The following is a 20,873-nucleotide window of genomic DNA, read 5'->3' as shown; positions in this document are numbered from 1 at the left end:
TTCTAGCAGACCTGTGAGACCATAAAGGAATTAAATCAAACATGGCCGATTATAGAGGAGAGTGTCTGTGTAAAAAAATTTAAAAAAAATGCACATTTATGTGCACTGTCCTGGCGGTGACAGGCGTGACTTAAACCCTGCTCTGTCGCACCATTAGGGAAACCCGCCAAAGCTCTGGTCTTGTTAATCCTCAGGAATTTAATGATGCCGACCATCCGGCTCATTGCAGAGCCTCCGGACTCCTTCTGCGTCCTCAAGGTCAAGGTAAAGGTCAGATTGGCGCCGCAGGGTTAGGGTTGTCTGTAGGCACAAGGGTTGTGTTTGTCTGCGACTCGAAGGGTCTGAAACATCATCGCGTAACCGAGCCTTCGCCATGACGTGCATTCAGAAGGACGGAAGTCTTAATTTCCCGTTCAATGAACGGGAAATCAGACTCAGAGCTGTGAGAAACATGCTTTTGTAAACAAGCTAGTCAAGCTAACCGCTAGGAGCCCTAGACACTATGATAGTTTAACAATGGTGATGAAAAACAAACTAGAGGCAGATGTTGAGCGCCGTTAGCGTCCGCTAGCCTTGTTGGAGGATGGATGGATGGATGGATGGATGGATGGATGGATGGATGGATGGATGGATGGATGGATGGATGGATGGATGGATGGATGTGAGACAGACTGATAGATGGATGTGTGGATCTGTTGAGGTATAAATGGATGGATGAAAAATGGATGACTCACATAAAGCCATAAACATCTTTTGGATATCAATTTTGTGTGTGTCTGAGGGGCTTAGTTTGTCTATTCCCATATTTCCAGTGTACTCACAGAGTCTATGTAGCTTACAATATATATATATTTATATATATAAATGTGAGATTACATCCTTGAGAAGAAAAAAGAAAACAACTAGATTTTTATGTGTGTGTACACAAAATAAACGTTAAAAATGAAAAGAGTACATCATATATACACACAAAGATACTATTTGTCTCATCCTCGCTCGTCCGGCATTTGAAACATATCATTAAAAAAAAAACCATTAAGTCTTCAATAACCATGACAATATACTGTATCTGATATATTAAAATGTCCGGCTTTATTTTCTTTTTTTTTTCCGTGTCAAAAGCGGTGGGTATCCCTGTTCGTCCGGGAAGCGCCGGCGCACTGTGAAAAGTAAACCCGGGCCCGGAGTTCTTTCACCCTGTCCTTTCCTCTCCAACAGGCAGACAAGTCAGTACTTTCTTCCTTTCGGACACCTTCCTTCTTCCCCCACCCCGGTCCATGCTGTGTGACGGCTGCATGCGAGCAGTTGGCGAAGAAAAACGCGGCGTGGCTGAGGCGGCGCTCCCGCGTGGCGCTATACGCCCAGCAGCATGCCCATGAAGTCGGATCCGTTCTGCACGGTGATGGAGGCGCCGGCCGCGTTATCCACGAATATGGAGGTGTACTGCCCGGCCTGTAGGTGGGAGAACACACACACGAGCGCACACACACACACACACACACACATGTGCTGCTGCAGAGTTTGCAAAAAAAAACGATGTGCCTCAGAGCGGCGGCGGCGGCGGCGCGGCGCTCACCTGCAGCTCCAGCAGCCCCTGCACGTTGACCGTGAATATCTTGCTGTTGCTCTCCAACCCCACAATCATCTCCAGTGACCTGTAGACAGGAGGAGAAAAATTTTCATTTTGACTTTTTCAGCGCAGCCACAATATACCGTTACATCACATGAGGTGGATAGGCTGTAATTGAAGTACATTTCTGGTGTTATTGGGTATTTATTGATGTTTAAGCAGCCTTATAATATGAAAGCACCTCGAGCAGACCGTAAGAGATTTAAATCAAACATGGCCGACTGTAGAGAAGTGTCTAAAAAAGGACAAAAAAAAAGCACTTGTCCGTGCACTGTTCTGGTGGTGATGGGCGTGACTGGTGAAACCCGCCAAAGGGATTGACCGTGACTGCAGTGCAACCCTGCCCAAAAAAACGACTCAAGAAGACCACCAAAGTGTCCACCGCCGAAAATGTAGCGATGCTAAATGCTAACCGTCAGTCAGAGATTGGGTGTCCAACGGCAACAAAATTCTCGGCCACTGGGTTCTTTATGTTCTCCGAAGGTGAATGGTTGGATGCGTCCAAAAATGGCCTGGAGACCCATCCGGTTTAAGCCTCACCTCTGATAATAAAAATTGTCTCCAGCCCCCCTGATTTGGTGCACCAAGCAAATTGGATCACAAACAAACGGCTGAAGGAATGTCGGTCACTTTCAACGATATTGACCGACAGCCATGTTGGGACTCTCAAACATCCCATTACCCGAAAGAAGTGTTTTAAGTTTTGCCAAGTTTGGTCAGGTTGCAGTAACACCTCCCGTCAGGAGGAGGTGCTGAAGCCCCTCTCAGCCCCCTCACCCTTCCACTGAACACTTGAGGGTTGATTCCCAAAGCTCCCATCCAGCATCAAACAAAAACAGTGAATACAGCTTTTCCTTGGACCGGCCAAGTTTTCCCCGCGCTGGGTCGGGGTTACCGTCGGCAATCACCACGGGCGGTAACCACACAGCGAGAGGGCTGGCTTCCGTTAAGCAGAAAATGCGACATGTTTTATGGCAAATCAATCACGGGTCGTCGTCGCCCCAACTTCCATCGCGAGGAGCCTCATCTCGCATTCCGAGCATTTTCATGCGTGTGTTGGGGGGCGGGGGTAGCTGGGGCTCCTAAAAGTTAAATTAAAAGAGGGGAAGGGCATTTATGGGCATTTTTTTTTCCACCCGACACGTCAGATACCTCATTATCTGTCATCCGAACCCCAAACTAGAACGACGGTTGAAATGCAAGAGGCCGGCCCGGAGCCTCGAGTCCAGAAAGATCCACCGGGCGACAGGGACGAAGACATTGCCTTTAAAACTATGCTCTGCTTTAACACAGGAAATGCCAAACTGGTTCCACACAAAATGTAACAGACAACACCTTTAACAGCTCGTAAATCCCACTGAAAGGTGAGGCGGCGTTGGAAGGCAGTAAAACACCGCGGTTCCGCGGCAAAGTGAAACACGCAGGCTGAAGACGAGGGGTGGGGTGCGGAGCACAACTGCGGTCGTGGCGAGAACGACCACTTCCAAATATCACATTGTTGACTTTCGTTGGCGTTGGATGCGGGTGCCGACCGGCGCGTACTGGATCCAGAACAAATGAAAACCACATGGTCCAAGACTACCAAGGTTGGGCAGGTAGTGTGTAGGAGGTGCAGGATGTTTTCTTCGTACTTTGGCTCTTTTTGGTTTTTTAGACCAAACCAAAATTACAAGTATGAACCCCCACTGCAATCAAGCTGGGGTCCAAGAGGCTGACATTTGAAAAGGGTGGTCCCGCTGAGCCTCCTGCTGACCCGGACTTGGGTTGATTTGCAGGTTTTTTTTTGGAAGTTTGGACTTTTCTAAACAATCGCAGGCAGGAAAAGTAGATCTTCATGCCAGTCGGATGACGCGCCTCGTGGCGAAGAACGCAGTAGCTCAGCACAATATCAAAAATGTATGGAAACTTCAATGTTTCGTCATAAAGGTGATTTAGCGTATCGTCTGCATACGTTTGCAGTCTGCTTCATGGCAAGTTAACTAAACATTAGCGCTACCTACCTACCGACCAGCTAGATCCTTTATAAATCCGTGGACGGAATCATGCTCCAATCTGGCCCGTATTTTGCAGATTTGGGGGGAAAAATCTGGTTAAAGCTTCAGATGTATTTAAATGCAATCCAGATTAGCAAGTTTTTATTTTTAGTAGGGTTTGGAGGAACCGCAAGTGTGTAATGACATTTCGGCCGGAATAGTCGACGCTCATTTGTCGGTTAACAAGCGGCAGTTATTCCTCGGACAAAAATGAGAACTATGCCTCTCTAGCTGGTAGTAACGCCATAATAACGATAATAATAGCGTAGCGGTAATTTTTTCCACACTGACATGGTAGCCGCTCACCGAATTGAGAGCACATTGTCAGACGCATACACACCCGTCCACAAGGCTAGTCAATCTCAGGTCGAGGGTGAGCTAGAGGGAGGGAGCGCGGTCCACGTAGCCGACGACTTGGGGATGTACGCATTCTGAATGTAAATATGAGCCCAAAGCTAACACAGTCCCGACCACTGTCCCCTCTAAACCGTGCGTTCGCGCAATCGCACACTGCTCCAGCGTTCTCCGTGCACGGCAAATCTATGCCGTGCACAAAATAAAATCCAAGCTGAACTGTAAATAAAATAAATATGTTTCATGTATTTACAGTTCAGCTTTGTTGTGCGTGGAAAACGCTGGAGCAGTGCGCGATTTCACAAACGCGCGGCTTAGAGGGAACAGTAGTCCCGACTATATATTTGACCATGGAGATGCAAAAAAAAAAAAAGACTCACGTGTATCTGTGGCAGAGTGACTCAATGCAGATCAACACCCGGACGTTGTCCCTGGCCTTCAGCTGACTCTTGCTCCTCTTCACCTCATTGTGATCTGTTGGGAAGCGGAATGGGCGGGAAAAACAAGGTTTCCACTTTATTCCTTAAAAAAAAAAAACTTGCATTTTGGAGGCCTTGTTACACAGAACCATCTTGTAAAGAAGTTGTAGAAACTGGCTGGAGAAGACTGGGGGAGAAACTAGGTTAGCATGCTGCACTTGGTACATCAAAAATTGCTTATTTAGCATACAGGTTTTGTAATTTTGGGTTTTTTTACCATCCAAGTATATATATATTAACATATGTAGATATGCATATATGACACCCCTATCAACAAATAGATGAACTGAAGGGAATAGCCTGTTAGCAACATAGCTATGACATCTGTGGCGACATTTTTGGATCTCTGTGAATGGGCTGCCAGCAGTTAACGAACAAGGGAGTTTGGTAAACCAAATTTTTAATGCAAATGAATAGTCTCCGGGCTAATGGACCCATCTGGAAACTGGGTGCGCTGCGACTTAGTGACAAATTACCGATGTGCACGTTGGCAGAGAACTGGTAGATCCCTGTGATGGGGGCGGTGAACCTCCCGGTGGTCTGGTCCATCCCCGACCCTCTGAGGAAGGCGCCTTTGGCGGGCGGCTAAAAAGCAGAGAGGGGGAATAAAAACAACGGAATCAGTACGTTAGCGCATGAGTTGGAGCTTGAAACGAAGGGGAGGGGGTGAAATCGTCACGCCGAGGTTGGGGGGGGGGGGGGTAGCGGGGTCGACAGGCCCCGACCCCCTTCTTGACTCCCGATGTTTCCCATCATTGTCCGACTCTCTGTTTCTGGGACTCTCTCAAAACCGTGGCAACACATCTGCACCGACTTTGTGCTGCGTTAGCATGTTCAACGGCGCTGATCCTCCCCCCCACCCCCCACCCCCGGCCCCCACCCGGCTCCAGCCGTGTCAGCCCATCCCAACGGGGCATAGTTCTTCCACTACAGCATGCCGTTTCAAACAGTGTCTATTTCTGTCCTCGCTGCACTTTATTCCAAGTTGCAGACAGAGCGTCTTTTGTATGGCGTCCAGAGGGTGATGCGAAAGAATTAAAAAAAGTAGGTATTTCGAGCGAGGAGCCAGCCGGAGCGGAGCTGCCTGCTTTCTGCCTCGGTGCCAGTTACTAGCCAGGGGATGATCCCCTCATAATCCTCCCCCCCCCGCACCTCCCTCCTCTTCATACAAACTAGGCGATGATTGCTAAACACTCACCCTTTCAAACTCGGTTAAGACGGAGAAGTAAATGGGTCAGAAACAAAGAGCGTCACCTCGTACTAGGGGATTAGCCAAAACTTTTTTTGTAGCCATGTGCTGCCTCCACACTCCCCAACTGACTTGCCATTCCTAAATCTGGCGTTGACACACAAGCATACCGTCTGGAAGTTCTGGAGCTCCACCAGGGTCTTCTTGTCAATGACCACTGGACCCTTGAGCTTGCAGTGGAAGGCCTCCTCTATCCGCCGGTAGGAGGTCATGCCCTCCAGGGTGAGGAGCGCCACGGGGAGCTGACTGGGGCTGGTCTGCCGGTCCAGGGCCGTGGCCCTCCGCTCCGTGGCCTCTGCAAAGGCACATCGGTCAAATGAGGGGGGGGCAAGACTCCTAAAAATTCCCAAACTCCTTGACCGTATCTCTTTACCTTTAATCATCTCTTTGAACTCCTTGAGGAGAACTTCCTGGGTCACCTCGGCACCTGGGGAGCCAGGGGGTCCCTGCGGACCCGGGGGACCCGGAGGACCCGGTGGACCCGGCTAGTGGCCGAAGACAGACACACGTAGCATTAGCATCTGGTGAAACCTAACCATAGCACTCATGGGGATGTCAGTTCCTGCTTGTAGAAGCCAAAATTGTCCACATTGTGCCTTTTTGTTTGTTGCTTACCAGGGGTCGTTTGCGCTTGCGACACTTTCCGGGGAAGTTCTCCACCGGCCTTTTGACGAAGTCCATCCACGACCCCAGCGGGTCCACCCTCTGATGGTCTGAGATCTGGACAGGAAAAGAATATGTTGAAAACATAACGGCGAAATTTAAAGTGATGCGACGCGTGTTCGCTCGTCAGGCCAGTTTATTAGGTACACCCAGATAAAACAAATACGCTTCCACAGCCCCGCAGTAAATCCTCGTATTCATGAGGACTATAACCCTCAGTTTTTAGTCAATCTGCCGAGGAGACCTTGTTGATTTATGTTAATGGTCATTTTCGGAGGCTGTAATTTGCGGCGGTTGCTGGCGACGCTGAGAGGTTCTATTTTGTCAGCCATAATTCATATAAATGGGACGGACAAAATATTAGGAAAACCTCTCAGTATAATTCGGGCCGGCCGCAAATCACAGTGTCCAGAGCAGCCATCTGAATAAATCACAACCCACTCGCAAACATATTCAATAAGGCCGAACGTTAATGTCATCGTCAGGAGGGCAAATTCATCACAGGGCATATTGGCCGTCTAGCGTTGGACTGTACGTGGGCGCCACCCAGTCAGGACTCAACTACATCTTTATTACATCGCCTCTTTTGATGGAAGAGATATAAACAGGTGCAAAGTCAACAGTCGATCTAATTATTGGGAGTTGGCGTATAAGGTCAGGGATGCTTGGCAGGCCAAATTGAAAATAAAATAAAATAAGATAAAATAAAATAAACAATAATGATAGAAAATAGATGACAATTAAATTGAAATTAAATTTAAAAAATGAAAAAATAATCACATGAAATAAATAATAATGATGAAATATGAATTAATGAAATAATAAATATAAATGATCAACAATAAAATTAAAATAGATACGAAAAAATAATAATGAAATACAAATAAATGATAATGTCAAATAAGATGCAATAAAACAAAAAATAAAATGGATCTGAATTTGTAATGTCAACTAGATGAAATAAACCAAAGTCAATAAAATAAATTCAAAATCTGACAAGAAAAATGTTCAAAAAGGCACAAAATTATTTACATGAGGATGAAATTGGCACAAATATGACAAAAATCAGAAGGAAAAAAATTGGAGTGAGTGTCATCTGCAAAGATTTTTTTTTTTTATGTGTCCATTATATATGTTTTTTTTCCACATGAAAAATTTGCGGAAATCAGAAAACCTTTCGCGCGACCACTTAAAAAAAAATTGGTTTCGTCCAGTAAAAGGGAGAGAACGCAGCCACCATTTTGGCGAAACACTTTCGCCGCCGCACGTTTTCCCCCTGGGATGGTTCCAAGCTCAAGTAAAGACAACAGAGCGTCAAGAACCAGATTAATGATACACTTCATTTAATCTGTGGTGTGTGTGTGTGTGTGTGTGTGTGTGTGTGTGGGTGTGTGTGTGTGGTGGTGGTGGTGTTGGGGGGGATTAATGCCAGCAACTGTACCTACATAGCTGAATCCAGTGAGTCATAATTTCTTATTTTCAAAAAAAAAAAAAAAAAACCATTGCTGGAAAATCTTGCCCTAAGATACAATTAAATGGTGCCAGACGGCGAGGAAGGTCAAACAGGGAAACCTCTCTGTTCTGTCTCCTCCAGAATTCATTTACACACACACAAAAGGGTCGCTTTATGCCTATTTTTTTTTTTTTTTCTTCTAACCCCTCCGCCCGAGCCGCCCGCCCCAGATAATTCACTCAGGTGCCACGTCGGGCGGTGTTTGCCCAAAACGGCCCCTGGATATGAATGTAAACAAACCTCGTCGAGTCATTTTCTCTCTCCTCGCTCCCCGCCAAACTTTCCATGAGCGCGCCCGTGAGAAATGAGTCTGCTCATGTACGTGTGATGTAGATGCTGTGGATCGCAGACCTCAATTACTGTATTTTATAACATGTCAAAATGTCCCGACAGCTTCTCTCCCTCCTCGTCCTCCTCCTCCGCCCGGGACCTCGCAGGGTTTTCTTCTATTTCTTCTATTTAATCCCGCTTGTTGGAGTGATGATGGAGGATTTCATAAACAATTTTTTTTTTTTTTTTTTTGAGCAAGGGTGGTGGGGGGGCGCGTTTTCACCTCGCCTGATGTGATTTAAGGATGTTAATCTGCTCCCTGAGAGTACTAACTCATTTATAACAAATAGCAGGATATGTCATAGAGATAAGAAGACGCCTGGAGACAATTTTTTTTTTTTTTTTTTTTTTTTTTAGTCGCTTATGAGACGTGGAGACACGCAAATCGTTTTTCTTTTTTTTTTTTTTTTTTTTCAATCCAGCTTCAATCCACCCACCCAGAATGTCAAGTGCCTTCAGTTAGAGATAGAAGGGGAGATAAAGTCAAGCTCCGAAGGTGAACTGTCTGAAATGGAATTTGTTTAGGTTTGGCAGCAGGACGTGGATCACGTATCTGCAAAACCAACATGGCCTCCCCTCTCACCACCAACACCAACCCACATCTTTTCTTCTTCTTCTTCTTCTTCTTCTCCTCGTTCCAACGCAGCTACGTTAAGTCCTTGTTTATCTTTTCAATCCATTGTAATCAAAACATCTTCTTCCTCCTCTTTTTCTTTTTTTCTTTTTGGGAATATTTCAGCAGCCCCCCCCCCCTCTCTCTTTCGCTGACTCTCTCTTCTCTTTGACAGCAGGCAAAATAAACAACTTAATAGGCGCTGCGCCGGCTGCGTGTTGGATCACTTTTTGTTTTTATTGTGCTCTTTTTTTTCTTTTTTAATTTTATTTCTTTCTTTTTTTTATCCCTCCCGAGGCTTGGATGCAGATAAAAGCCGGAATCGAATTTGGTCAAAATAAGAACAAGTTCAAACTCCAAAATACCATTTTTTTCAGACTCATTAAAAACATCTCTATGATTTTTTTTTTTTTTGAAGGGATACTTTGTGGAAGCTGGGACAAGCCTCAATTTAGCATTTGGTTAGCGTAGCTTAGCACGAAAACTTGGAAAAAGTTGAAAAAAAAAACCACACCTGTCATCAGCTCTTGACGTCTCTACTAACAAGCGTCTAATTTACCGTCAATGAACCAAAGTGTAAAGTTGTGGCGTCGCTGGTTGTTTATGCGGCGGATTATTCCTGGGCAAGACCTCCTGGTTGCCTAGCAACCTAAAGGTGGCAATACCCAGAATCCAGGAAGGGCATCAGTTTAAGTTCCATTACTTATGAGATGAACCAACAGATCCAACTGTTGTTATTACACATTAAAAAGGCAGGAGTGTGATTTTTGCAAATTGCCGTTTTACATTTTCGTTCTGAATTTTACATTAACGGTTGTATATCTTTTTGTGGCCTAGACTTTGTTATCACAGTTCAGTTACCATTTATAGTCGTCTCTTGCTTATTGTGGAACATACATATTTGCCTCTTATATGATGTAGAATTTATATATTTCTCGTATATCCAAGTATTTATTCACAAGCAAAAAAGAATAAATAGATTAAAAAAAAAAAAATTTTTTAAGTTTCATCGCCGTCAGTCAATTTCAATGGTAATTTTATATTCAAATTTAATTGCCTTTTCATCAGGCCAAAGCACAAAACCTGATCCTGAGTTTAAAAAAAAAATCACACCGAAATAAAACACGATCCTGCCGCTTAGTCTGAGATGAGCCAGCTCTCGCTGCTAATCAGCGTGTTGCATCTTGTTTGTTTAATTCCCCCCAAATATCTAAGGATGGATATGACACATGGCTGTTTTTTCGCGGTATAATTAGCAACATGCCTCTGAGCTAGCACCTTTCCACACTTCACGCTCCGTTGGATAAACTGCTGCCGAGGTTTCGTGTTTGGAGAAATGGGAGCCACGCCGGTCTTGGCGACGGGCCGCCATTCGCGCCTTTGGCAAGTTAGAGCATTTATCTGTTGAGATCCATCGCGAGGCGGTGAGTAATCCCCAACCCCGCGCCCCAAAACGCTGTTCGTTCGGTTCTCTCGGCACAAAAACGTCTTCAGTTTGGCCTCAACCGGCAGCCAATCAAAACGCCCGTCTCTGAATCAGGTGAGCGACCTCACACTCGGCAAATTTGATTCACTGCTACCCCTTTTCTCATGTTTGCACACAATTTGCAATTCGAAAATAAAATGTGAGTCGGCAAAGTACGGTTATGTTTATGCTAGCTGTTAGCTCCCGCTAGCACACCAGAAATGGTGTGATCCAGAGAGGGTACAAGGTGCGAGGTAAGAAACTATAGCTGCATTTCAGACTGAACCATTCCAAGAACTATCCAGCTGGAATTTGGTTCTAGGAAATTTTCTTGGAGGTTTTTCATTTTGTTTCATGTTTTTATCTTCTCTCTGCATTGCCTTGCCGGGTGAAGAACCCTGCCGTTAGCCAATTCCAGACTCATTTCAGCCAAAATAATATATTTCCCACTGTGAGCCCTGGAAATCCCTCAGTTGCATAGAAGGACAGAAGAGCTTGGACCTTTTCAGCGCTTATATCTCATCATAGTTTAAAAAAAATGGCGCTCCGTGGTCCGCAAGAGGTATCTGGTAATGACCCACCAATCACCAAACGCCAACGTCGCATAAGTTCTAATGAAACCGTAAAATGACCCTGCCTCAGAGGAGGACCGAAAATGGTTCTCGGAACTGAAGTCCACTAAAGTTCCTCTTCATTCCCAAGGCACCAAGAAACAGCCTGGTTCCTGAAAAGGTTCAAAATGCAAAAGGTTCCTACAGTGATAAAGCAGCTCAGGATGATCTTGATCTACCTGAAAAAAAAATAAGGCTTCACTGTGGTGTTTGAAATGACTCCATCGTCTGCAGCTCAGAGCTGTTTGGCATCCAGCCGCCCACTGACCTCTTTGCATCCTCTGAAAATTCACCTCAAAGCTTGATATTGACCTTTTTTTGTTAATTTGTTTTTTGCTGATGTCACCGATTGCTGCCGTCCCGAGCAATAGAGCAAGTTGTTTCACACGTGTTGTACATAATTACACATCTCCGCCAATCCCCCCGCACAATAATAAATAAAAGACGGCGCAGCACTGCCAGGAAATCAGTCAAACTCTGAGCTTGTTATCCACTTTACCACACGCCATGGTAATTAAACTGTTAAAAACCTGCCCCGGAGGACTTTCTGTACTCGACAAAAGCGGGACTACAACCAAGGTGACTATTAGCTTCATTTGTAAGCTAAAAAAAAAACCAAATTGCCGTGCAAGTTATTGAATCCTGAGCTATGGCGTGGATCACCTGCACCTCAACATGGACTACAGCGACACGGAAGAACTTCTACGCAAGAGGGCCTCGATAATCAGATCACACGTCTCCAGAATGCAGAAGTACGACATTTGGACCTTTCGCACTGGTACTCTTTGCAGTTCCTTGATCCTTTCAAAAGGTAGTCTGTTTCTTGGTGCACTGGGCTAGTATAGGAACCGCGAACCATGGACCTCAGTTCCTAGAACTTAGTTCCTACTCTGGGGCAGGGTTTTTTTATGGTTCAGTAGGACCTCATGCTGCATAGGTGCCAAGTGATCGATGGAACTCATAAGCCACACCTATTACCAGGTACTTCTCGCAGACCGCAGAGTGGTTTCCGGGGTGTTCCTACCAGGGAATTCAAGTTCCTGTACGGATCCTATAACTGTGTTCTCAGAGCTTTTCTGTCCTGAAGTGGCAAAAATCAGAAGAGGATTTTACATTCGTGATGTACTTTTGGTCCCTCTGAAACATACCCCCATGTTTAGTGCCGTAATATTTAGGCATCTTGAAGAAGTACTACACTGAAGTGTGCAAGTACTGTGTTCCACCGAAAAGTCTCATTTTGAGAAATGGTACTTCAAGTATGCAAATAAGGTACTACAAACAAAAGGGCTGATAATCATAACTTGTCATCATCTTGTTTCCCCTTTTGGAGTTTAGCTTCAAGTTGCCTCCTGCTTTTTGACCCTTTTGCACTGACAGGCAAGTACTTGTACTCTGCATCCAATCTCATTCCAGAGTACTTGGAGTGTTTCTATCCCGTTTAATTTTGACGATCCCCTCGGTTTTTCCTCCTGCTCATTCAAGTAGCTCGTGTCGAGTATTAACTAGAGTTTACATTTGTCATTTTTTCACCATGCCATTCTTTTAAGATCCCTTTTTTTCATTTCAAGTGACTTTTCTTGACATCTGAATGTTTTCAATTTGGACTGTAGGAGGGAGGAGCTGACAATTTCCCGCCTTGGTGCCCTGCTAGCTCATCACCGGTGGGGTTTGGGAAACGGATGAAGCCCCAACTCCCCCGATGCTTCCTGTCATCGGCCTGATCGTATTGGCCAAACGGAGTCTGAAATATCCAGCCAGGAGGATGAGGCTCTACTGAAGCTCACCTTGGAACATGAATCCACCTTGGGCCGATCAATGAGGCGGTAAAGAAAGAAAACATTTTTTTCACATACTTAACCATTAGATGTGCCCTTGAATGGAATAGGTTTGTTATTTAAGCGTCAATTGAACGTGTCACCGATGATAAACAAAGCCTCAGGGACAGTTAGCTTAATCTCTTGGCGGCGTATTAGCGCTGAGGGATCCTAGCTTGAATGTGAATGTGCTATAAACACAGATCATTAAGTGGACATTTATAAAAATCCAGAAGTGTATCGGAATGTTTACCTAGCACTAAAGTGAAAGTGGCTAAGATGCAGTTGAATTTTGGTGCCGAATTGTAGAATGATAAAGATATTTACAGGACGGGTGTTTGAGAAGATGGAGCTACCAGTGATGGCCCTGATGAACCAGAACGACTTGGCGCCGCATGAATGATCCCTGTACGCGCCGGGCACTAACCCTGTTTGTCAGGTAGTTTTGGAGGAGAGGAGGAGGGGTACTGGATTTATTTGAAGCAGTAAAGTGGGATAATATTTCCAGCGCGGGGCAACCCGCCACCAAAAACACAAACACAACTGTTAAAACATGTCTCCGGGGCCGCTGCACCAAGAGCCCCGGCTCCCGAATTCCTCCAGGAGCTCAGCTCAGTTTGTTATTCTTTCCCGCGCTATCTGTTTTCCTACCTGCTCGGGCGCGCGAGACAAAGCAGAGCGCTTAGTTAGAGATGGGACAAGATGATGGAGAGCCCCATCATCCCCTTGTTTGGCTGCCCGTGTTCTGCCGCCTGCACTGTCATGCGCGGCTCTACGGCGGCATCGGCCGATCCCTCGCCGCCGGGCTCGGATCCCCACGACGCCGTGGAGGATGAGGGGGATTCTGAAATCTCGTGCGCATTCGCTACCCCCTCCACCATTCCTTCCCTGTGCCTCCTGACGCCAAAAAACACAAACTCATCTCCTTGGGGATTCACCACCTCGGCGTTAAATACAGTCCCACGTGCGGCACTGACTCCTCACGCCCGCTTTAGCGCTACCGGCGACCACAACGGAGCGAATCGTTATTATGCGCTGAGATGACGTCGCCGCGACATCATCCCCCGTCCCACGTCAAAGTACAGTCTGGGTGAGTTCCATTCCAGAGTCCTGGATAGGAAAACGTGCCCTCAGGCGCAGAAGATTTTTTTAAGCTGCACTTGAAGTATACAAAGTACTCATTATGCAGCCGGTGTCATATTGTTGTACTGCATTGCTTGAGGGGTTTATCAATATACTCTCATTCTTCATTCACATACTTTTAAGACGATTAACAGTAAAGGTTCTGGACCGTATTGTATGCTTGTAAGAATGAGTTCCACATTTTACATTATTATGTATTAAGTATTTTCTAAATAGAATCTCCAACTGATATGTAACAATGTAGTTCAGAAGTACTTTTTCTTGTGAAATCATAGTACAATATAACATCAAGTGGGAATATTTCTGGAAAGTACCACTTGAGTAAGTGCACTTAGCTACCGGCCTACGGTGGCCTGCAGTAACGGATTTTGCACCGATGGATGATTTCGATCCAGTGATTGATTAGAACGGATCTTTTAATCCCGACCCCTTTTTCGAGATGTTCTTTCCAGACCGCCGGATCTAATCCCCGTCACCTTCTTCCTCTTCTTCTTCTTCTTGATATTAGCTGAGGAGTCTTTGATCGCAGTATCACATCTGTTTCCACGGAGAAATTACAGCTCTGCAAACGGAGAGAGTGCTCATTTTCCCGGCGGTAGGTAAAAATAAAAAAAAAATGTTTAAAAAGGCCGGAGGGAGCGCTCCAGCTCCATCCCGGGTCTGCCTGGTGGTTTGACTTTGGGCAGAACGTTGGAGGAGGGAACTCATTAGAACCGCCTCCTATCCATTAGCGGTCCTGCTCTTTGTCACGACGCAACTTTCTTTTTCTTCTTCTTCCTTTTTTTTTTGCTAACTTCCAACGATGTTTGATGATTTGGATGAATGGGAAAAGCACAGATGCAAACTAAACCTATAAAGCGTAGCAGCGTAACGGTAAAAAAATTTCAAGCTCCACTGACGCCACACTTTGACGCATTTTATTAATTTTTATTTCGGATTATTTGGTGGTTGTGATAAAAAATATAGCGTTTACTTTGCACAGTTTTACGCTCCTGGCTTAGCTTAGCATGGATATTGGGAAACAGGTGGGAAACTGCTAACGTTAGCACATCATGACCTTTAAGCTAACCTGCCATGAGCATTCGGCAAGCACAGCCAATCATCTTCCTCAGACACACCCATCCATGTGGTGATAGGAGGAACACCTCCTCCAAAGCACAGCAGACTTTTAAAATAATGCGACTGCGCCGTTTATTGGTTTACCGTAATAGCGCAGCGATGGTGGTGAAAGTGGCGGCGGCGGCGGCTGTGAAATCATGACCGGCGCATGACCAGAATCAGGCGAGATTAACGGATTTTCCATAAATCTGGCGTCACGGTGAAGCTGTCACGAACAAAACAGAGTCCGGGCTGCCGGTCCCGGCCCGCGACGCCGCTGCACATCGCCGTTCGCTATCATTTATTTACTAATATGCTTCCTTCCGTTTCGGCCCCCCCACCCTGCGCCCGTGAGATTAAGTAACACGCTAAATAATCACCTTGTTTGACACGTTGACCCTTCTTTGCACTTCCTGTGCGACTCCTGTGTGTCTCGGCCCGGGTCTCGGAGCCCCGATCCAGAAGTTTCCCGCATTAATCACGCAGGGTGGGGGGGGGGAGGAAACAAAAACCCGGGGCCTGGAGGCCAAAGCCAGCCATTACTCAACACGCCGGGCGTCATGTTTGACTTGACCCCCCCCACCCCTAACCCCACCCCTCCAATTACAGCCATCGCAGATCCCTGGGCCGCTCTCATGCGGTGACAGATTCCTCTCATCTCTGGAGTGGAGAGCAACGAGCCTCTCTCGCACACACACACACACAGGCGCACGCACGCACGTGCACGCTCAAACCTCTGCGGCTCCCCCTGCTGTCCACTGAGACGCGCAGCGGTACCAGCGTCCTCGCACGGGGACGCTTGAATTAGCAGCATCGCACCAGGTGGCGATTCCTGATTTTTGATTCATGTCGGTGAAATATTAAGCGAAATCATTTGGTAAAGGTTTTGTATTTTGCGTGTTTGCACGTGCATGTTGTATTACGTATGTAAGGCTGCAGGATGTACTTTTACAATTAATAGTGTCTGGCGCAGTGGTTAGCGCTCCCACAGCACGAGGGTCGCTGGTTCAATTCCAACAGGAATGTGGAGTTTGCAAGTTCTCCCCATGTCTGCATGGGGTTCCTCCAGTTTCCTCCCACAGTCCAGAAACATGCAGGGGTTTCACTGGAGATGCCAAATTGCTAAGTTGTATAAATAAGAGGATCTATGACATGTAAACGGCATGATGCATGAATGTGAGGTTGATGCATGTCCCCATATGTGGCACCACCTCTCACCCGGTGACATCAGGGACAGACTTCTGCAACCCTGAGTGCAGGAGAAGCAGAGGAGAAAGCGAATGAATGTACTAATAGAAGTGAAATTTGCTTCGCTGACACTTGCAAGCACAAAATGTAAGCAATATGAGTAAAATTCACAATGTGATCCCATACGTGGAGGTCCGCGTGTTATAATACAGGGGCCTGCTGGTGTCGGTGGGGTCGAAGGAGTCGAAATCTTATGTTGTGAGGATTCCCGGTATCCAGAAAAAAAAAAAAACTCCTCACCTCACGATTGCGATCGCTTCCAAAATGGAAAATCTCCCGAGGAATGCGGTGCACGGCTGCCGGCGGCCAACGGCCCACACACACACACACACACACACACACAGACACACACACATGCGCGCACGCCTGGAGTCTGTCCACCGGGCACCTCACGAGAAAAAGAAAAAGTGGAGAGTAAATGTTTGGCTATCCGAAACCGGCGGCCGCTTGCCAAGGTGGCGCCGGCGGCTAGCAGATGTGAAACGCGATAAAGGTATAAAACTAGAACGTGGAGTTAACCGCCTCCGCGTCTGGAAGCGGTGACTTCTTCTTCTACTGTTTTATCTCGAGGGAACGACATCTCCCCCCCCCCCCCCCCCCCCCCCCCCCGCCGCCGCCACCTGGTGCTCCCCGTCGGAGGTGACGCCGTTTGGCAGGAGACGCTAGCCGGCACAACGACGCGTCTTAGGAGCGATTATGTCATTACCCTTCGATTGCGGGAGATGAGATGAAAAGAACACTGGCGGCAGTGGCGGCGGCGGCGGCGGTGGTGTTGGGGGGTCGGGGTCGTAGGAGGGGAGGGCTAATCCTCACCGAGGTGTTCTCTTTCAGGGCCCTTTCTATGGGGCTTTGTGAGGGGGGGGGAGGGGGGTTCACACGGCACGCTGCCCCTGTTCTCCAAGGCCGCTATCGGATGTCCCAGACACGGCGGAGTCGGGGCCCCGGCCCGTGATTGACAGAACCAATGAGGGGTCTTGGGGGGGGGGGGGGGGGGGGGCAGCATCGCCACCGATCCTTGAATCCCGCGCCCAGTAGAGTTACATCACGGAGGGAGCGGCGAGACGAGGCGTTCAAATCGGACGGTAAAATTACGTAACAATGACCTTCGAGTTGCAGTCGGCAGTTGAAAAAATGAATATAGATAATTTAATGATTGCAAATGTTTTTTTTTTCCAAAAACAGATTAATCGAAGGAGAAATTAAGATTAGAAATGAACAAGAAATTACACGCCGCTTGCAGACAATTGTTGATTAAGCTGAGATATTGAGATGCCCACACACACACACACACACACACACGATCACACACATTTCCCCGAGCTCCCTAGTGGGGTGCGGATGGGACCCGATCCTCATCAACGCCCTGCAGGTTGACGCGAGGTCACCTTTCATCGCCTCTGCTTTTACAGGGCAAACCAAGTCAAACAAATGGAGGGGCTCCTCGCCGCCGGTGGCTCCAGCCTCCAGCCTGCAGTTATATTTCCACGTGGCCGGGATTCCAAATTGTTGCGGCCCCCGGCCGGCCAAGCCGCTTTACAGGCCCGTCAGGGGTCTCTGGGATGGGTGGGTGGCCCCCGGAGGCAAACCCACAAATAGCATCAGCGAGAGGCCCGTTGGCGGCGGCGGCGGCTGTAAGTAGGGATGTGATGCCGCCGCCCCGCAGAGGAGTGAGGCTCCGCTGGGAACAACCAGGCTCCTCAGTTACACACTGTTTTTCTCATTGGTTGCCAGGGGCAACTGGGGATGGACGATACCGAAAAAATAGGAAGCTTCTATTTAATGAATATTCTGTATCTATTTACACAATTTGTTTATTTATGTAAACCTTAATCCATAAATAAATAAGAAGTCCACTTTTCGGGGTTGATTTTAAGTGTATTTTCTCACTGATTTGAAGGTAAATTGCTTTCTGATTTTAGGGCAATTCATGCTGATTTTGAGGAAAATTCTCACTGACTTTAAGGGAAATTTCTCATTGATTTTCAAGACAATTCATGTTGATTTTGAAGACAATTCATGCTGATTTTTAGTGAATTTTCTTGCTGATTTTGAGGAAAAATCTCTGATTTCAAAAGAAATTTCTCGCTGATGGGCAGGGGAAAATTCTCTGGTTTTAAGGGCAATTTCTTGCCCATTTTAAGAAAAATGTATCTCTGATTTCGAGGAAAATTCTCACTGCTTATTTTAAGGGGAACCCTCAGATATGAAAGATAAATTCTTGCTGATTTTTACTAATATTATTAAAATTATATTATATTATTAAAGATTTTAAAGGAAATCTCATTTCTGATTTTAAGAGAAATTTCTCAAATTTTAAGGGAAATTTATCTCACACAGATTCAATGGAAACCTTGTGTTGATTTTAAGGGAGAATTCTTGATTTTAAGGGAAACCTCGTGCTGATTTTGGTCAATTTCTTGATGATTTTAAGGGTGATTATTGCAGATTTTAAGGGAAAGTTTCTTTCATCATTCCCACTGCTGACTGTCCGTTTCGTTTTCTGTTTTTTTTTTTCTGCCGACTTCAAAATGCGCCCGTTGAAAAGCGCACACCCCGATGAAGAGACGGCGGAGCAGGAAAGGAGCGAGAAACCACGTGTCGCGGAGCTTCGCTTCTCACGGCAAGTCACAAAGCTCCGCGATTTGTCCACTGCGCACCGACTGATGTATTGATTGCACGTGCACATTCCCCGCATTCCACCCACAGACATCCGTCCGGGCCGTCACACGCCTCCGCCCGCCTCGCTGTCTAAGGATTGACCCATCGGGGCACACCTGTAACCCGCCCGCCGACCTTTGACCCCGGACATTATTCATCCGCGAACACACTCGACCTTAAGGGAGCGGATCACCGAGGAACCAAACAGAGGGACAAAGACAAATACGAGCAAACAGAGGGAAAATAACCGACGGCAAGCGCGTCCGAGAAGGATGCGGGGATTCTTAACCGCCCTTTTCCTCCTCTTCCCGCGCCGATGCTCCGATACTCATCCCTACCTTGGCGCTTCCGCCCACCTCCTCGCTGTTGGATACGGTGGCGTTGTAGGCCTCCGTCTGCTGCGGCGCCGCCTCCTTCGGCCTCTTCCTCTCCCTCTTGGCCTCCACGCCGTCCAGCAGGACGCACTGAGTCCAGAATACGGCGGCCACCACGGCCAGAGGCCCGGCGCCGCACCGCATCTTCACCCCTGGGCTCTTGAGGGCGGCGGGGGGTTCAAGGAGGAGACGACCGGCTCCGGGGGACTCTGTCTCTCGGGCCCCCCCAACCCCCCTCGAAGGCGACTGAAGAGGGCCGTCGGACTGACTGCTGCCGCCGCCGCTTCCCTCTTGATGAGCCCCCGGCCCGGCGAGGAGTTGCAAAGGGGGTGGACGGGGTGGGGAGGGGGGCGTGAGGGGTCGGGCCGGGGGGGAAGGGGGAAGGGGGGCCCACTTTGGAGCCAGAAAGCCAGGAGGGTTTACTCAACTATGAAATGTGTCAAGCAGAACGATCCGGAGGGAAGGACACATCGGCACAGATCTGACAGCAAATAAACCCATTAGTGAGATTTTTCACGCTTTCTGCCCTGTTGGGTGGGGGGGGGGGGGGTGAAGGGGGGGGGCAAAAAGAGAGAGGAGGGGCGTCCAAACACAATCTGCTGCCCCCCGGCTCCCTCTCTCCCTCCTGTTCTCTCTCTCTCTCTCTACTCACACCGAGATGGAAGTGATGTGGTCGCTGGAAAAACTCCAAGATCCACAGCGAGATGCGGCTCGTTGCTCCAATCGAGGTTCGCCCCGACGTGCACGTGTGGCCTGTGGGCGGGCGGGGGTTGGAGGGGCGTCGAGGTCTCGCAGGAGGTTGGGCCCAGTCCGCCGGGAGTCCGGATCGGGCGTCGTGAAGCGGCACAGGCCGGGTTCCCCCTGCCTCCTCCGTTCAAGCCTTCGGGTGCTCCCAGCGGGGACGCGAGGTGCCAGCTCTCTCCGCTGCTCCTCAAAAAACTGAGCTTCCAAGAAGAGCTCGCAAGTTTTATCACCCGCCTCCCTCCTTCTACCCCCCCATCCCTCCCTCCCTTTTCTCTCTCTCTCTCGCTCTCTCTCTCTCTCTCTCTCTCTCTCCCTTTGTTGGCAACCTTACTCACTTATTCAGCTCTGTTTTATCTCATAGATGAAATGCTCAGGCTGAAGAAGTTCTTGGCAGACAACCTCTGTGTGTGTGTGTGTGTGTGTGTGTGGGTGGGTGGGTGGGTGGGTGGTGTGAGTCCTCTCTGACCAGCAGCTTCTTGTCTTCTTCAGAAAAATCCACACAAGAAGGGAGAAACATTTTCATTTTACATTTTCGTCAACATCCCTGTGTCATCTGCTATGAAGTAGTTTCTGGAACACACAGGGACGTGTGTTTACTCACCATGCTATATATGGCACGCCGTTATTTATATTTTCGGGAGGTGTTAATTACAGGTGTCACCGGCTAAAATAATCTTTGTTTGCCTTCGGCAAATTATTGGTCTGATTGGTCCAACAACTAAGTCATTTGTCTGGAATGAAACAAGTCGCCTTATACATCTTATTTGAGTAAATAGCATGTTATTGCAGGGGAGGGCACGGTATTTAATGGCACTAATTTAGCCTGACTGCCTTTTGGCGCAAGTGAAGCTCAT

General features: G+C 47.5%; 1 protein-coding gene across 1 annotated transcript; it reads right to left on the bottom strand.

Moving 5' to 3' along the window:
* Window positions 1-311: 311 nt before the first annotated feature.
* On the bottom strand, window positions 312-19,597 carry c1qtnf12 (C1q and TNF related 12). Its single transcript, XM_086159800.1, has 8 exons — window positions 19,240-19,597; window positions 6,361-6,465; window positions 6,119-6,230; window positions 5,856-6,040; window positions 4,973-5,081; window positions 4,398-4,491; window positions 1,577-1,655; window positions 312-1,452 (listed from the first exon to the last, which is right to left on the bottom strand). Exons 1-8 carry the CDS (start codon window positions 19,417-19,419, stop codon window positions 1,354-1,356), a joined length of 963 nt encoding a protein of 320 aa, XP_086015926.1. The 5' UTR covers window positions 19,420-19,597; the 3' UTR covers window positions 312-1,353.
* Window positions 19,598-20,873: the final 1,276 nt, after the last annotated feature.

This window comes from Fistularia commersonii, chromosome 14 (genome assembly GCF_037954325.1).
Source record: "Fistularia commersonii isolate RoL2024-O1a breed Wild chromosome 14, RoL_Fcom_v1.0, whole genome shotgun sequence".
Lineage (NCBI taxonomy): Eukaryota > Metazoa > Chordata > Actinopteri > Syngnathiformes > Fistulariidae > Fistularia > Fistularia commersonii.
Note: the sequence above shows the minus strand (reverse complement) of the source record. Positions and strands in the feature narration are given on the sequence as shown.